At 49.7% G+C, this 18,010-nt stretch overlaps 1 protein-coding gene across 5 annotated transcripts; it reads left to right on the plus strand.

Annotated features, from left to right (window-relative positions):
• Window positions 1-843: 843 nt before the first annotated feature.
• CHRNA2 (cholinergic receptor nicotinic alpha 2 subunit) lies at window positions 844-15,928 on the plus strand. Of its 5 annotated transcripts, none has more exons than XM_012118654.5 (7): window positions 844-1,233; window positions 4,095-4,314; window positions 5,522-5,673; window positions 6,116-6,160; window positions 10,352-10,461; window positions 13,423-14,431; window positions 15,585-15,928. In XM_012118654.5, exons 2-7 carry the CDS (start codon window positions 4,242-4,244, stop codon window positions 15,708-15,710), a joined length of 1,515 nt encoding a protein of 504 aa, XP_011974044.2. In that variant the 5' UTR covers window positions 844-1,233; window positions 4,095-4,241; the 3' UTR covers window positions 15,711-15,928. The 5 variants fall into 5 exon arrangements, with proteins under 5 accessions (XP_011974044.2, XP_042099048.1, XP_027820112.1 ...); XM_042243114.2 differs by having other exon boundaries at window positions 5,583-5,673; XM_027964311.3 differs by having other exon boundaries at window positions 4,215-4,314.
• Window positions 15,929-18,010: the final 2,082 nt, after the last annotated feature.

The raw sequence follows: 18,010 nt of genomic DNA on the forward strand, positions 1-18,010 counted from the left end.
CTACCAGAGACCTGTCCAAAACCATACAGCTTTTAGGGAGCAGAACCTGAAGCAAAACCTTGGCAGTAGTATCCTGGGTCCTTGGCTTTTAACAATATATGGGAGATGAGACAGCAGGGAGCAGACCCCAAAGGGTGTATTTAGAACAGAGGATGAGCTTCCTTATGGGCTGAGGGGCAAGAACAAGGAGGAGAGGAAGAGATGAGGAAGCCTGGGGACGTTTGATAGATGGAGTCACTGTCAGAACCCCAGGGTCAAGTTCCACCAGATACCATACATGGCAGGAGGAACAGGAGTCCTGGTTTGATGTGGTCCAGAAGGAGGCAAGGGGTCAGCTTCTGGTTTGAAGTCAAGTGACCTTACTTGTCTGGGAAATTGAAGGCAAGGTCACTGGCAAGGGGGCTGAGGAGGAGACAGGAAAGCTGTAGCTAAACCAGGTCTCAGCACGAGTGACCCCGGGTCCTGCAGGAGGCTGGCTGCGGGGAGGAGGAGGGGCTGGGAGGGTGGTTCCTAGTTGGGGGAGAGAAAGGAGAGGACGGCAGGTTGCTGACCTGCAGCCCTCTCCGTGGTCCTGCTTTACTCAAAACTGCACATCTCTATCGACAGATGGACCCAGGAGGTTCCCCATCTAACGGTGAGGGTCGGGGGCCCAGGAAGTGATCTTGGAGCACAGAATCCTTCAGAGCAAAGAACGAAGCATCCTGGTAACCACGCAGAGGGTGAGCAATCTGCTGTCGGTCCCCACTGGACACGGACTGGAAAGTCAGAGGCTCCTCCTCCTCCCCTCTAGAGTGTGTGTGTGTGTGTGCACGTATAAGAGATAGAGGGAGAGAGAAACAGAATGCGAGCATGAATCTGTGTGCTTGCCAAGCTGGCAATCCCTGCCCTGGACCTGCCTGACTCTTACCTGCAGAAGCCTCCATGCCAGGCTCTTCTATAGGACTTAAATGTGCAGCTTCTCTGCCTCCAGAGCTGAGAGCCTGGAAATAGCAGCCTGACTTCAGGACTTAACCAGCCCTCCCCAGGAAGACAACCTGCCTGTCAGAGTCAGACCTCTCTCACGCACCGAGGCAAGTCCTGCCCCAGCATCTGTCTGACCAGGAAGAGAAGTCACCCAGCCTTGGTCTGTGCCTGCCTTTCTATTCTTGGGGTGGAGGGGGAACTGTTGCCAGCTGATCAGAACCTCCAAACTGGGCTGGTTTGTTGAATGGCTTGTCTTCTCTGTGGTCACAGGTAAGAAAGGTGCCCCCCTCCGCCCCCGGCATGTGTTGGTAACTTGGTGGGTATGTGGACATTAAGTGGGTGATTCAAAGGAATATGAGAGGATTAGCAGCTTCTGGGTACTTGCGGGGGGGGGGGTGCGGTCTATGTCAGACTGCTGGAAGATGCCTGCCTCTATAACAATTTTAGTTTTTTGGTTGTCCCTGCTGGGGCTGTACAAGTCCAGTGGCAGTCACTTCCTCTCACTGTGAAGGTAGCTCCATCTCAGGCATTATTGGCTTTACTTTATTGAATCTGCTTCTGTGTCTTTAATATCACTATTCCTCTTTTGTCATTTACTTATTCACTCAGTATTCCATATCCTTGAATAAAGTCTAACAGACATCCATGGTATTCACTGGCTTGGAGGGTAGCAAGTTCTATCATTGCTGTTTTTTTCCCCCTGAGGCTGGAATTTGTAAAAGAAAATAACCAGGAAAATGACCAGCTGGTGTGGTAATCCAAATGACCTTTAAGATTCCATCCAACCTTGAGAGGTTAAGCTTCTATGATTAATCAACGTATTGAGCCAATCATAAGAAAGCTAGAAATAGGCTCTCTCTATCACTGCCTAAGCGGTTCTGATGAAGTGATTTGGAAGAAGAAACATTATTATTTCCTTTAACCGAGGGACTTTCTCTGGGGTATTGACAGTTACAGAAGAGCAATGACTCCCGTGCCTGGGGATGTGCCGGGTAATGGACAGGGGCTCAGCGAGATGCAAACAGGTTTTATGGAGAAGGTGCTGCTGCTGCTGCTGCTGCTGCTGCTAAGTCACTTCAGTCGTGTCCGACTCTGTGCGACCCCATAGACGGCAGCCCACCAGGCTCCCCCATCCCTGGGATTCTCCAGGCAGGAATACTGGAGTGGGTTGCCATTTCCTTCCCCAGTGCATGAAAGTGAAAAGTGAAAGGGAAGTCGCTCAGTCGTGTCTGACTCTTAGCGACCTCATGGACTGCAGCCTACCAGGCTTCTCCATCCATGGGATTTTCCAGGCAAAAGTACTGGAGTGGAGAAGGTGAGCCTTGTGAAAAGAGTAGAACAGTGTGAGAAGTTGAAAACCATCTGCCGTGGGAAGATGGACGAAGAAGTCAGTGCATACCACCTTAACTTCAGTGGAATCAGGGTTCAGGATGTGGGCAAGAGAGGCTGACTTGGGTTGGGGTGTACGGAGCTCTGGTCATGGCAATGCAAGCCCAGTGAGCATGTCTGAGCCCTTTGAAATGAAAGTGAAAGTGTTAGTCACATGTCTGACTCTTTGCAACCCCCATAGACTGTAGTCCGCCAGTCTCGTTTGTCCATGGAGTTCTCCAGGCAAGGATACTGAAGTGGGTAGCCATTTCCTTCTCCAGGGGATCTTTCCGACCCAGGGATGGAATTCAGGTCTCCTGCAGTGCAGGCAAATTCTTTACTATCTGAGCCACACGGAAGCCTTGAGTCCTTTATATATGTAATACTTCTTGCATAGTTTTCCGGTGCACCCCCTTCATCCAGACCCACTTTACAAATAGGGTCATCACCCTGCAGGCACCACCCCCCTAACCTGCCAGTCCAGGCATGTAGAAGATTAAAGGGTTTGGGGCTCTTTCTCTTTTCATATCTTTCTAACAAGAGGTGGAAATTTACTCTAATTACTGCTAATTACCCGGAAGAGTTTCTCCTTTGGTTTCCAGTGACAAATTAAATTATCATAGTGGACTAATTACAAGATATGCAAGTGTGAGTCTTCTTGCAGGAATATGTCCACCGGAGTCGACTGAATCTCATTTGCATATTCTTCCAGAGGGTCTTGGATGTCTCTGGTTGAATCTTTATATGGTGCAAGTTCAGCATGACTTGATTTCTACTTCTTTTCCCCCTATTCTTATGAGTGGGGAAAAAAAAAATGCTTTTATTTAGTGCCCTTGGTGGGAAGGTGAAACAGATTATAGTCTTGGGATCTGCAGCCATGATACTGGTTGGAAGGAGAAGGGAGTGAAGCTGTGCATGGAGGAACCTCCTAGAACTCTGGATCTAGGTGAGACTGGCTTTGGTGTAGGGCACCTGGGCCTTGTCACCACCTGTCTTTCACAGACCTTAGTTATGACTGTGGCAGAGCAATGACAGTCACAACCTACAAAACACAGGCCAGTACTGGCCGAGTCGCCCATACACAATTATCTTTCTAGTTGCCACCGCTGAGTGGCACTAGAACACGTTATAGTTGAGAAGCTGAGATGTGAGCTTGAATTCCAACTTCATCAATTGTTAACTGTGTTGTTGTTCAGTTGCTAAGTTGTGTCCGACTCTTGGCGACCCCATGAACTGCAGCGCACCAGGCTGTCCTGTCCTCTACTATCTCCTGGAGTTTGCTCAAATTCATGTCCATCGAGTCAGAGATGCTATCTAACCATCTCACCCTCTTCCACCTCCTTCTCTTTTTGCTTCAGTCTTTTCCAGCATCAGGGTCTTTTCCAGGGAGTCAGCTCTTCGCCTCAGGTGGCCAAAGTATTGGAGCTTCAGCTTCAACATCAGTCCTTTCAGTGGATATTTAGAGTTTATTTCCTTTAAGATAGACTTGTTTGATCTCCTTGCAGTCCAAGGGACTCTTAAGAGTCTTCTCCAGCACCACAATTCAAAAGCATCAATAACTATGTGGCCTTGGGAAAATCAGTCAATTTTTCTGTTCATCAGTATTTTAAATTTAAATAAAAAGGATAATACTATTCCCTTCCCTGTACCTTCCTAGGATTGATGGGAGGTCCAAATGAGGTCAAAGGTGTGAGGCACTGGAGGTGATGCCTTCTTGTGTCAAGGAGGCATCACCCTAAGAACACTTTGCTGGGCTCACTCAGGTTCTGAGGTGAGAAGGAACCAGGGAGTTCTGCCGTGCTAGCTCTCCAGGCCCTGCTGGGGGAGTGGTCCCAGCTTCAACCCACAGCCAAGCCCAACCCGGCCTTCCTTCTGATGTCCAGCAGCCGCCAGACCCCTCCTCTGAAGCCATGGGTCCCTCCCGTCTTGTGATCCCGTTCAAGACAAAGATCGGGCTCTGGTGGCTTCTTCTGATCCCGGCAGGTGAGCAGGGGCGGTCCCCAGGGCATCCTGTCACACATGCGAGCGCACATGCCTCGGGTTGAAACTGCTGCAAGTGGGTTGGTGGTGACCCGCGAGTCTCAGGGTAGCTGTTCCATCGCGGGATGGTAGGGGGCGCTCGCTGCGGCATCTGAACCTCGCAAGCCCAGTTCTCCCCATCTGCAAAATGCTAACTGTGCTGTGACCCTCCCAGGGCTCCTGGGGGTGTGGCCTGGAATGAAGGCTAGTGACTAGCACCTGAGATACATACATGGCAGCTGCTATCAATGTTTTGAATTTAAGAGCGGTGGTTCTCGATCTACTCAGGCAGGAGAACCCTGAAGAGATGAAGCTGTTTGCAAAACAGGGTGAAACCAGACAAGGGTGATTCCATCAGACAATCTGGGGACACTTTACCTAGCTGATGAGAAGGAGCAGATACCAGTGGTTTGAGGAAAAACAGAGGAGATTCTCTGAGTGGCAGAGAATTTCATGGTTAGCATTAGAGGTTCCTTATAAGGGGATGGGAGTGAAAGTTCCCGGGGCCAGCTCACCCCTCACAATCAGGTGCCTCTCACAGTTTGCTGTCCCTTGGGTCTCCTCAGTTTCAGGCTTAATCTTTTCCCTCTGTCTGACTTCTTCCCACTGCTTTGCACCCCTCTGAGCACTTGTTTTCACCCCTTATCCGTTGTTGTTGCTGTTCAGTTGCTAAGTTGTGTCCGACTCTGTGACCTCGTGGACTTTGGCATGCCAGGCTTCCCTGTCCACCATTTCCTGGAATTTGCTCAAACTCATGTCCATTGAGTCGATGATGCCATTCAATCATCTCATCCTCTGCTGCCCCCTTCTCCTCCTGCCCTCAATCTTTTCCAGCATCAGGGTCTTTTCCATTGAGTCAGCTCTTTGCATCAGGTGGCAAAAGTACTGGAGCTTCAGCTTCAGCATCAGTCCTTATCCAGTAGTCATAGAGTAACTGATATTGCTTGAGTGCCGACTATGCACTGATCGGTTGCTTTGTAAGCTCGAACAGACGTTATTATATTTCATTCTCAGCAGTGTTTTGACATAGGTACGGGATTAGTGTGCCCATTTTGCAGGTAAGGAAACTAAGGTTCAGTGAGGCTGAGTGGCTCTGGTTGGACGGGAGAGGGAGCCAAGTGCCCAGCACCACGGACACCTGGAAACCCCCATCTCCCTTCCTGTCCAACAGTATCCTCGAAGAGGGCCCCCCACACCCACGCTGAGGACCGCCTCTTCAAACACCTCTTTAGGGGCTACAACCGCTGGGCGAGACCGGTGCCCAACACCTCGGACGTGGTGATCGTGCGCTTTGGGCTGTCCATCGCCCAGCTCATCGATGTGGTGCGTCTGTCCTACCATCCTTCCCCCTTGGGATCAGCCCTGGGCACGAACCCCTTTCCAGGGCTCCTCTGTTCCTCCCCATCTCCAGCGCTCGCAGCCCACCTCAGTCAGAGCATCACCCTTCAGCATCACAGGTGTTCAGTCTCCCTCCCACTCTCAGCCCTGGAGCCCCTCCAGGGAGGATGGTGATTGGCAGCAGTGGGTTTTCTAAATGCCCTCCTTGTGTCACCTGACATAAGCCCAGAGGACCCAGAGGCCCGTGTGATCCTGAAGAATCTGAGTGAGGAGGGCAGTATCAGGAGGGGCGGAGGGTGGGCTGGACTTGGGGCATCAGGTCAAAGCTTCTTTGGCGAGTGGGATCCTGAATCAGCTCCTCCCACTCTGCCCTGTTTCCTGGGACTCGCTCCTCAGTCTAACTGTTTTCTCTCCCACTACCGGTCAGGATGAGAAGAACCAAATGATGACTACCAACGTCTGGCTAAAGCAGGTGAGTGTCCCTCCCCGGGGCAAGGCAGGCGCAGGGTGGGAACTCATGAGCCCCATACCCTCCCAGGACTCTTTCACTAGCAGCATGATTCTAAACTCACCTTCTGCCTGAGACTTGCCACTCAGGACCCTTCCAAAGCCAGCCGATTTCAGGCCGCTTCTTGCGAGGGGCTGCGCTCCTGCGGCCAGGCTCTGAGTCCAGTATAGAGACTCCACTGACAAGAGCCACGTGGTTCCCTTTCCGGGAATGGACATTGCCTACATCCCTGCTACATTTGCAGGTCAGCTCACTGAACTGTCACTGGAAACATGGGCAGTTTTATTCTGTCCGCTTTACAGCTGAGGGAAATAGAAGCAGGGTGCTAGAAGAGAGGCCAGGTGTGTCCCACTGTGTATCCCAGGCTCCTTCTACTGGAGAACACCAAGTGCTCTGTGTCTACACTGCCTAACAGGCTTCCCCAGACCTCACTGGCTTAAAGCAACAGATAGCTTATTATAGCAAGAGATTTCATGGCCAGGCATTTTAGTGCTTTGCTTGGAGACTCCTGGCAGCACTTGGCTGGTGGCTGGAGGGTCCAAGGTGGTTTCACTCACCTGTCCATCCCTCAGCAAGGATGTCTGGAAGACTCTGAAAGATTCTGGAAGCCAGGCCCAGCCATGCCTTCTCCTCCTGGCACTTTCAGGGTCTCTCCATCTGTTCTCTCCAGAAGAGGAGCTGGACTCCTCACCCAATGGTCCAGGGACCCCAGAGAAAGGGTCCCAAGAGATAGGAAATGTAGTTGCTGCCTCTTAACCAGAAACTGGCTCAGCATCAGTTCTGGTAATGGGTGAGCGGCCCTCTTTGATGTGCCACTCACGAGGGCAGAACTCGGGTGCATGGGCTTTTTAGATCTCTCTCCCTTGCCCTCCTCCTTGCTCACCCTTCCCCAGACCCTGAAGATGTCTTCTCCCTGGAGATGGGAGAAGACAAGAAAGAGGGCCCAGCCCTTTGCCTACGTCCCTCCCATGGCGTCTTCTCCCCAACCCACTGGCAACCTAACTCTCCCCATCTCAGAGGCTGGCACTTTGAAAACCATAACCATCAGAATTTTGATGGACATTTCTGTTTGAGTCACTTTAAAATATATGTATTTACTTTTGGCTGCGATGGGTCTTTGTTGCTGCGCATGGGCTTTCTCTAGTTGCAGGGTACATGCTTCTCATTGTGGTGGCTTCTCTTGTTGCTGAGTATGGTGAGCACTCAAGCTTTAGTAGTGGCCGCACGTGGGTTCAGTAGTTGTGGTGCATGGGCCTAGTTGCTCCCCAGCATGTGGGGTCTTCCCAGACCAGGGGTCCAACCCGCATCCTCTGCATTGCAAGCCAGATTCTTTTTTTTAAATTAATTTATTTTTAAATGAAACAAAGATGAATATTTTAAATGAAAAAAGGTACAATGCACAAAGAAATAGATGTCATAAACCATTAGACACTAAACACTAAAGAAGCTAACATATATATAAAGCAAAAATCAGAAGAAATATAAAGGAAAAGAAAAAATATAATAGTGACACATGTTAACATCTCTCTGAGAATATTTTATTAAGTGCAGAAAAAATAAGAATAGGAGCATCTTGAATGATGTTATTAACAATTTAAATATGATAGATTTCCATTTATATTATTTTGTATAAATCTTATATCCCACACAAATATATTTAAACTTTTGTATCTCATATGCTGTTATTAGATGTCCACAGGACATTTAGAAAAACTGGCAAAAGGATAAACATAACTAAATTTAAAAAGTAGGTTTTTGTGTGGTTCAGTTATACCTATACACATACATTATTTTTTAAATTATTTTCCACTATAGGTTATTATAAGATATTGACTATAGTTCTTTGTGCTATACAGAAGCAAGCCAGATTCTTAACCACTGGACCACCAGGGATACTCGGTCAGTGGCGGGTATGCCATTCCTGCTCCTTAGGCTGTAGATGGTGGGGGGGTCTATCTGCTGGCCATTCAGGCTTTACAACTGGATGTTTAGATGGATGGCATGGATCAGACCCCTCTGATGCTATTGACCTTGGAACTGCAGGGGCCATGAGGTTCCTCTTTACAGATGAGATGCAGAGTCATGAAGGGACTTGGGAAGCCACAGCAGTGCAAAGATCAGATCTTGAACCTGGGTGACTGCAGTTGTCCCTGTGGACCAGTTATCTTGGCTTCAGGGACTGGGGTAGTAAAGAGAGAAAGAAGCACCGCAGCAGGAGTCAGGCCAACCACACCGCCTCTGACCAGCCTGTGATACCATGCAAGTTAGTCTCAAAGCCTCACTTTTCCCATCTGTAAAATGGGGATACTACAATCTATCTGCCAATTAATATAACCCATCTTGGTGTGGATGCCCCTACACTGTTGGTCGAATCTGAAAACTTGACACACAGTGGACTGGGGGAAAGGGAAATATTTGCAAAGGCCAATCCCTTTCAAAATGGTTCCTCAATGTCCTGAAAAATCATGACAATTTTAGGAACATTTTTATCTTTCCTATTTGCAATCTGGCTTCTCTTTCTGTCTAAGCTTTCATCTGAAAGTGAAAGTGAAGTCACTCAGTCATGTCTGACTCTTTGAGACTCCATGGACTGTAGCCTACCAGGCTTTTCCATCCATGCGATTTTCCAGGCAAGAGTACTGGAGTGGGTTGCCATTTCCTTCTCCAAAGCTTTCACCTACACACAAATAATTAGCACCACTGCTAAGCCAATGTCTTCCCAAGCATGGTTTTGGTACCAGTGGCAGTTTCTTGAGATGATTTTAGTTGGCTCCAAAACCTCTTTTTAAAAAGTCATACATGTATATTTCAGTAGATAGCTTCAAATGGTGTGGGTTTTCCAGCTACTTCAGTGATGTAAAATTCAAAAATTTATGTAAGCTTAACTAGGACTTCCCTGGTGGCTCAGACAGTACAGCGTCTGCCTACAATATGGGAGACCCGGGTTTGATCCCTGGGTTGGGAAGATCCTCTGGAGAAGGAAATGGCAACCCACTCCAGTACTCTTGCCTGGAAAATCCCAAGGATGGAGGAGCCTGGTAGGCTATAGTCCATAGGGTCGCAAAGAGTCGGACACAACTGAGGGACTAAACTAAACTAAACTAAACTAGTGAATCAATTTAAAGGAAAATACTAAGTAAATGCATAATACTAAAGCTAAGTAAATGCTAACACACTGCTAAGGTGGTGCATATATATGGGCAAAACTTGTGAAGTTGGGGCTTGAGTGCTTGAAGTCTGGGAATCATTGAGCAGGATCAATGCTTTTCCTCTCATGCACCTGCCTCCTGCAAAGCCTCCTGTTTGCCTTCTTGGACCCCTACCCAGTTGATGAGTTTGTGTAAATGTTTCACAGCTATCCTTAGAAGGGGAAAGGTTACCATGCACGGGAGCCTTTTCAAGAGTGCACCACAGCACTATTTTAGTGCAAATGCACAAAAGGAAAATGACCCCTAGAATTAGGGCAAGTTTGACGACTCGGAGACTTGGGTTCAAGCCCTAGAGCCGCCACTTGTTGACGGTGTACCCTCCAAGCTTCACTTGAAAAACACAGATTCACTTGAACCAGCCAGTGGAATCAGGGCTATTGGGGGGCGCTCTGGAGCACAGTTGGAAACTGTCCTTTCTCAGCTGACTCTCCTTTCTCAACTGTGTAACTCTGGTATGTTGTTTTTATCCATCTGGTCCTCAGTTTCCTTATCTGTTAGATGGGGCAATACTTCTACCTGCTCTGCCCTCTTTGCCCAGTTCTTCCCATTGAGGCTCTTTCTAGACAGAGGGTGTGAAAAACCTTTGTAAGCTGTGATGCACTGAAAAAAACAAATGTTACTATAAATGAGTGAGGTTGCTTGCCGGGGTCGTCCAGCCAGGGACCAGCATAACGAAAGCGGGAGTAGGGTGACCCATGGTCAGATGTGACCCGGACTCTGACTACTAGAGTTGGGGCAAACCGAGAGCTTGGTCGTCTTCGACTGAACTCCTCTTTCCCATCTCAGGGCCCTTTTGGGGCACCGTGGCCCTTTCTATGCTGCAGGATCGGGTGAGGAGCTCCAGCTGCTCTGTAATCGGCTGCGGAGCATCCCTAAGCTGCCCAAGGTTTTCCCAGGCCCCCTTCCCTGGCAGGGCCGCTTACAGAACTCCCTTCCCCACGCACAGGAGTGGAGCGACTACAAGCTGCGCTGGAACCCGGTCGATTTCGGCAACATCACATCCCTCCGCGTCCCTTCGGAGATGATCTGGATCCCAGACATAGTCCTCTACAACAAGTAGGAAGCGGCTGGGGTCCTGGGACACCGTGCCTGTGAGGGGCGGGTAACTGGATGCTGGGCTGCGTTGGCCTTGGGAGGCGCGGCCCCTCGTGGCCCAGCTGCGTTGCCTTCCTCTCAAACTCCTGCTTTGCTCAACGCTCCACCTGGTCTCTTGATTCTCTTCTTTCATTTCATGCTTACACTCATACACCCCAAGTTTACTGAGAACCTACTGTATATCCGTGCCTGCGCTCTGCTAGTAGGACACAGATTTGCCAACACTGAATATTGTTTGAAAAATGCGGTTGATGCAGGCTGTGAAAACAATGCCTAAGGGTGGGAGTTTTGCAGGATGGCATGACTGTTGGAAAAGGTAAGAAGCATCTCCCGGCAGCACCTTTGAAGGGAGCGAAAGTGACATTTAAAAATATTATTTATAGTTGCCTTGTATTCAGAACCAAAAAAGATCAGTCTTTGAGTGTAAGGACTAGAAGTTCTCCAGGGGATCTTCCTGACCCGGGTTCACTGGGTCTCCTGCATTAGCAGGCAGATTCTTTACTATCTGAGCCCCTAAAGAAGCCCCAAAACAGAAGGCAGGGGAATCTAAAGAGAGCCCCAGAGGACCAGGTCAGTTTTTTTTTTTTAATGGAAGATATGAAGAACTATAACTTCATTTATGTTTAGTAGCCAGTAATTATTTATTTAGAAGTCAAGAACTGAAAATTAAGAGATGTTTGGCATGATATTTGTCTAAAAATGTTTTCTAAAGTGGGGCTCCAGAAAGCACTAGTCCCTGGAGATGTGACTAGGTATGAAAAATAGTTTTGTGGTCAAATAATTCTAGATAACCTTGTATGTCATTAAAACCCCTTTGGCACCCCATCCCTAGTTCTTTGGAAAATGTCATTTTAAATGTTGTTAGAAGTTGTACAGACAAGACACCCCCTGAGCCCAGCATTTCCCAATTCATTTGACCCAAATTTGGAAAAAGCTATTTTTAAACAATAGAATAAAGGGAAACAGATTCAATTCTGAAGTTTGGTGTCCTTAGATGGGTCAGGAAGATGACAGTGATCCCTTTATACTGCCCAGCCCCAAACAGGTCCAGAGCCCTTTCATCTGAGCCATCTCTGTAACACACATTCGGCAGGGATTATCCGCACTGTCTCACACTGCCACTGTTAGACCACTCACCTCACTCAGGATCCCTCTAGTTTCTGCTTCTCGTTTCTGGCAGAGGGCAGGAGCAAAGTCCTCGCATCAGCCAGGGCCTGGAGTTTTAGGATTGCCAATAAGGCCAGTGTTACCTGATTATAACAGGAAATGCCTTTGACAGAACAAAAGTTCAAATCAAATTCTTACAGACATTTGAAGAAAGGTCTTTCCTCCAGCCGAACCCTCCACTTCAGGTTAAGAAGACCCGGGACAGTGTTTGGCTCTTTCCTCAAAATAGGGGCCCATGGTGCCATCTAGTGGTCATTAAGTATGATGTCTTCAAAAATTAAACTTCTGCCCTAATCAGTTTGTACCTCCTTTTCAAAATTCCGGTTTCCACTCGGCTTAAATCTCTACCCTGGAACTACTGCAAGGGAAAGAAGTGTCTCTTTCTGTGTATTCTGGTTCACCTGCTTTCAGGATTGACTGTGGAAACTGTGGCGGGAAGTATGGCTGGGGCTAAGAGCCCATTGTGCCACTTTGCAGGGGCAGTCAGGGACTCAGGCTCCCAGGAAGCCCAACTGGACTGGTCACCGCTGTCCCAGTGTCACCAGCATCCTTATGGGCCCTTAGATGGGTAGCCTCAGGACGCTGCTGGCCTCCTCTCTCACCACCCCCACCGAGGCCCCACCCCGCCCCAACTCACCGTCCAGCAGTTCCCCTAGCCCAAGCATTGTCTGTGAGCCATAGCTGTTCATCCTCCATTCCTTGTTCCACGGAAGCTCTGCTGGTCCATTCTCCACCCCAGCTTTCTGCCAGATCCTACCATCCATCCATCAGGGCTTTGCTAAAATGACAGCTTGCTCACCGGAAGGGAGCTCCCCCCAGTAGTTCTTGGGGAGAACTCTGATTGGCCTCCTAATGCTGTTGCCAAACTGCCTCCCTTGGACTGTAGATGCTCGAGGCTCATCTTTTCCTCGTGGTTCCCTCAGGGCAGGTGTTGAGTCTCCCACCTCATCCCCCCCACCAGTCCCTATAGTGGCCCTGGTGGGGGCAGCTGACTCAAATATGCCTGTTAACTGGATGGATTCCTTCTTCACCAGCAAAATTTTCAGGTCTCTGCTGAGGAAGAAACTAAAATCCCAGGTAGAAAAGACAAGACCTCCAGCAGAGGGGTTTCATCACCACCTGCAGCACATGGTGGAGGATATAATAAAAAACAACCAGGGTGGCTCAGCAGTAAAGAATCTGCCTGCCGATGCAGGAGACACAGGAAATGGGTTCAGTCCCTGAGTCCTCTGGAGAAGATCCCCTGGAGAAGGAAACGGCAGCCCACTCTACAGTATCTTGCCTGGGAAATCCTATGGACAGAGGAGCTTGGGTGGCTCCAGTCCATGGGGTCGTAGCACAATTACCCTAAAATGTTAAATGAATACAAACAGGCCATCAAACTATGCATATACCCTATGATCACAAATATATAAAAATTCTATATGTGTTGTCTAGATGATGATCAAATATATGTGATATGTATATATATATACATATATCATCAACAACAGTGATTATTTTTAAAATTCTTGGTACTTTCCTATATTCTTCAAAATTCCTACTTTTGTAGTTAAGAAGATGGTGTTTGAAAGACAACTCAGGTAGCTCTAGCTGTCTGTGTGCTGAAGAGTCTTGCTTCTTCAAGTCCCAACAACCCGGCATGGTCTGGCTGTGTTATCGGGGTCCCCCTGCTGGTAGTTATCTGGAGTAGCCTGGGTTGGGCAGCTGGGGCGCCCCAGGCCCCCCGCCCCCCAATGCCTCTCCTCTCCTCAGTGCAGATGGGGAGTTCGTGGTGACCCACATGACCAAGGCCCACCTCTTCTCCTCGGGCCTGCTGCACTGGGCACCACCCGCCATCTACAAGAGCTCCTGCAGCATCGACGTCACCTTCTTCCCCTTCGACCAGCAGAACTGCAAGATGAAGTTTGGCTCCTGGTCGTACGACAAGGCCAAGATCGACCTGGTGCAGATGGAGCAGACGGTGGACCTGAAGGACTACTGGGAGAGTGGCGAGTGGGCCATCGTTAACGCCACGGGCACCTACAACACCAAGAAGTACGACTGCTGTGCCGAGGTCTACGCCGACGTCACCTACTACTTCCTCATCCGGCGCCTGCCCCTGTTCTACACCATCAACCTCATCATCCCCTGCCTGCTCATCTCCTGCCTCACCGTGCTCGTCTTCTACCTGCCCTCCGACTGTGGAGAGAAGATCACCCTGTGCATCTCTGTGTTGCTCTCACTCACTGTCTTCCTGCTGCTCATCACCGAGATCATCCCGTCCACCTCTCTGGTCATCCCGCTCATCAGCGAGTACCTGCTCTTCACCATGATCTTCGTCACCCTGTCCATTGTGATCACCGTCTTCGTGCTCAATGTCCACCACCGCTCTGCCAGCACCCACAACATGCCCCACTGGGTGCGGGTGGCCTTTCTGGGCTGTGTGTCCCGGTGGCTTCTGATAAGCCGGCCCTTGCCACCCTTGGAGCTCCGAGGCACTCCAGATCTGAAGCTCTGCCCCTCTTATCACTGGCTGGAGACCAACGTGGATGCGGAGGAGAGAGAGGATGAGGAGGAGGAAGGCAGATGGGTGTGTGCGGGTCCTTCGTTGCCCTCCGTAGGCGTCTACACCCGTGGTAGTCTGCACCCAGCGGCCTCGGGTCCCAAGGCAGAGGCTCAGGTGCTGGAGGGCGGGCTCCTGCTCTCCCCTCGTCTACAGAAGGCCCTGGAGGGTGTGCACTATATTGCTGATCACCTGCGGGCTGAGGATGCTGATTCCTCGGTGAGTGCGGGCTGGGGGAGGGTCCCTCCCCTGGGTGACTTTGCCAGCCTAGAATGGAACCACTCCCCCTCCCCCAAGGGTGTTAGCTGGCACCACCCTAGTCTCCCCCATAAGGACCAACTCCCTTAGTCATGGCCTTGGAATCTGGAATACATTGTGATGGAGAACAGCTGGCTGGCCGCTCTTATGACAGTTGTTGGCAGAACAGCAGTAAAGGCTGTCCCAGCTCAGCTTAACTGGGAGGCAGCAGGACAGAGGAGGAGGGGTCCCCCACGCCATCCTCACGCCAGCCATTTCCCACCAGTGCCCATAGGTGGGTGGACGGGGATGAGCAGAGGCAGGCGGAGGGGGTTCATCAGGAGATCCCCCAAACCGGCCGGCTCCTTTGTCCTGGTGGGCTCCCCTTCCTTGTCCTTGTCCTGGGCTCTGGGCACTTTGTCAACTTCACTATTTACCCACAAACCCTGAGGAGCTTGGCTGGGCCAAGTGAGTTCCCCTCCATCCCACCCCTGTGTTCTGCATAATAGGTGACAAGGCCACCGCCCAGGGTCACAGAATTCTTCTCACCAACCTTGGGAAGGATGAAAGCCCAGGAGGTTATGACTGGGTGGCCTTGTTGAGTAGATAAGAAAAATTAATTATTATCTAATCTGGAGGCACGTGGCTGGGCTGTGAGCCCTAGTCCCACAAAACCCTCAACCCCCACTGCATATACCCCTGCTAGCCTTCTCTGGGCCATACCCTCACCTACCTTCCCAGGGGCTGGGTGAGTGGTTGGGGAGGCAACTTTGGGGGAAACAAAGTCTTCACCATTTTGCAACTTCTGAGTGTTGTGCTGAAAATCACCCCCCTCCAGGGAGGGCTCATGCCCCTGGATGATTCTAGAACCTTCTGTATCCCTCTAACTTCCATAACCTAGAACTTGAGAGCCCATGGAAAGGCTCTGGGCTATTGTCATAGGGGTGGGATAGGGTGGAAATCACTAAGTGAGGGTTATTTGAGTCTTGAGACATCTCTGTTGTCTCTGCCCCCTCCACCGCCTTAGCTTCCCAAGGTCTCAGTGGGGTTGCCACCGCCCCCAGCACCATCCTCACAGGGGCTGCGTGTGGATGGGTCACCTTCCCTTTCACTGTGCACCCATCTCCCCCTGCAGGTGAAGGAAGACTGGAGGTACGTGGCCATGGTCATCGATAGGATATTCCTCTGGTTGTTTATCCTCGTTTGCTTCCTGGGGACCGTCGGACTCTTCCTCCCTCCCTTCCTGGCTGGAATGATCTGATGTCACATCACCTGCTCTGGCCCAGAGGTGGCATGGCTGACTGTCATTCCCTGCTGCCACCTCTGGAGTTCGCCTTTGGAGTCAATGCCAACCGACTGCAGGTGTCTCTCCATGGAGTCCCAACGTGCAAGTCTTCTTAGAATGCTTCACTTGACATGTTTATACTATGTGCTGAGAATCTGCTGGGTACAGAGCCCTGTTTGGGTTTTTGGAGTTGGGCGAGGAGGAACTTGCTTTGCAAAGGGTTACCATGTGGTGAGGATGATGTGAAGATGGTGATGTGGTGATAAGATGCTCCTGGGATGCAAGAGGGATGGGAGGGCCAAGTTGGGGGACCCAGAGGGTGCGATGGGGCCATGTGAGGAGGCTCAGACATCAAAGGAGGGGTGTGTGGGGAGAGGGTGCCTCAGGGGACAGGTAGCTCAGGTGCCCACCCCTTCCACACCTCCACATGCTCTCCCTGACACTCCAGGGAAAACTGGCCACCCCAGGCCCAGTCCACCTGCTTCAGTTCTTTCCAAGACCCGCCCCCCTGGGGGGCATTCTTATTTCTGACCCCTCCTGCTCTGTGGATGCAGCCCCAGCCCTGCTACCCCTCCTCCCACCTCTCCTGAAGCAGGGATGCTCCCAGGCTTGACCTCCTGATGTAGAGATACTCCTTCCAGTTAATCCATCTCCCAACCAACTTGCAAATGAGGAAAGAGAGCAAATAAAGCCGCAGTCACTGCTCAGGCAGCTGGGACCCCTCTCCAGCCCCCCCAGAGCCCTGATTACGTGGATGGCAGCTGAGAGGGTGCACTGGCTTTTCTTTGTGGCAGTGGAAGGGCTGTCTGGGTCCCCACTGGAAAGCCGCCCTTGGGTCAGGCACAGGGGGAAAGGGCTGGAGCATGCAGGTACCTGACCCCACCACCCTGCTTTAGCATGTACCCTGGGGGTTGAGGTCTGACATAATGTGGCCCACTGGAGAAGGGAATGGCAAACCACTTCAGTATTCTTGCCTTGAGAACCCCATGAACAGTATGAAAAGGCAAAATGATAGGAAATTGAAAGAGGAACTCCCCAGGTCGGTAGGTGCCCAATATGCTACTGGAGATCAGTGGAGAAATAACTCCAGAAAGAATGAAGGGAAGGAGCCAAAGCAAAAACAATAACCAGCTGTGGATGTGACTGGTGATAGAAGCAAGGTCCGATGCTGTAAAGAGCAATATTGCATAGGAACCTGGAATGTTAGGTCCACGAATCGAGGCAAATTGGAAGTGGTCAAACAGGAGATGGCAAGAGTGAATGTTGACATTCTAGGAATCAGCAAACTAAAATGGACTGGAATGGGTGAATTTAACTCAGATGACCATTATATCTACTACTGTGGGCAGGAATCCCTTAGAAGAAATGGAGTAGCCATCATGGTCAACAAGAGTCTGAAATGCAGTACTTGGATGCAATCTAAAAAATGACAGAATGATATCTGTTCATTTCCAAGGCAAACCATTCAATATCACAGTTATCCAAGTTTACGTCCCAACCAGTAATGCTGAATAAGCTGAAGTTGAACAGTTCTATGAAGACCTACAAGACCTTTTAGAACTAACACCCAAAAAATGATGTCCTTTTCACTATAAGGGACTGGAATGCAAAAGTAAGAAGTCAAGAAACACCTGGAGTAACAGGCAAATTTGGTCTTGGAATACAGAATGAAGCAGGGCAAAGGCTAATAGAATTTTGCCAAGAGAATGCACTGCTCATAGCAAACACCCTCTTCCAACAACACAAGAGAAGACTCTACACATGGACATCACCAGATGGTTAACACAGAAATCAGATTGATTATATTCTTTGCAGCCAAAGATGGAGAAGCTCTATACAGTCAGCAAAAATAATACTGGAAGCTCACTGTGGCTCAGATCATGAGCTCCTTATTGCCAAATTCAGACTGAAATTGAAGAAAGTAGGGAAAACCGCTAGACCATTCAGGTATGACCTAAATAAAATCCTTTATGATTATACAGTGGAAGTGAGAAATAGATTTAAAGGACTATATCTGATAGATAGAGTGCCTGATGAACTCTGGACGGAGGTTCGTGACATTGTACAGGAGACAGGGATTAAGACCATCCCCATGGAAAAGAAATGCAAAAAAGCAAAATGGCTGTCTGGGGAGGCCTTACAAATAGCTGTGAAAAGAGAAGCAAAAAGCAAAGGAGAAAAGGAAAGATATAAGCATCTGAATGCAGAGTTCCAAAGAATAGCAAGAAGAGAAAAGAAAGCCTTCCTTAGTGATCAATGCAAAGAAATAGAGGAAA

Source organism: Ovis aries, chromosome 2, assembly GCF_016772045.2.
Source record: "Ovis aries strain OAR_USU_Benz2616 breed Rambouillet chromosome 2, ARS-UI_Ramb_v3.0, whole genome shotgun sequence".
Classification (NCBI taxonomy): domain Eukaryota; kingdom Metazoa; phylum Chordata; class Mammalia; order Artiodactyla; family Bovidae; genus Ovis; species Ovis aries.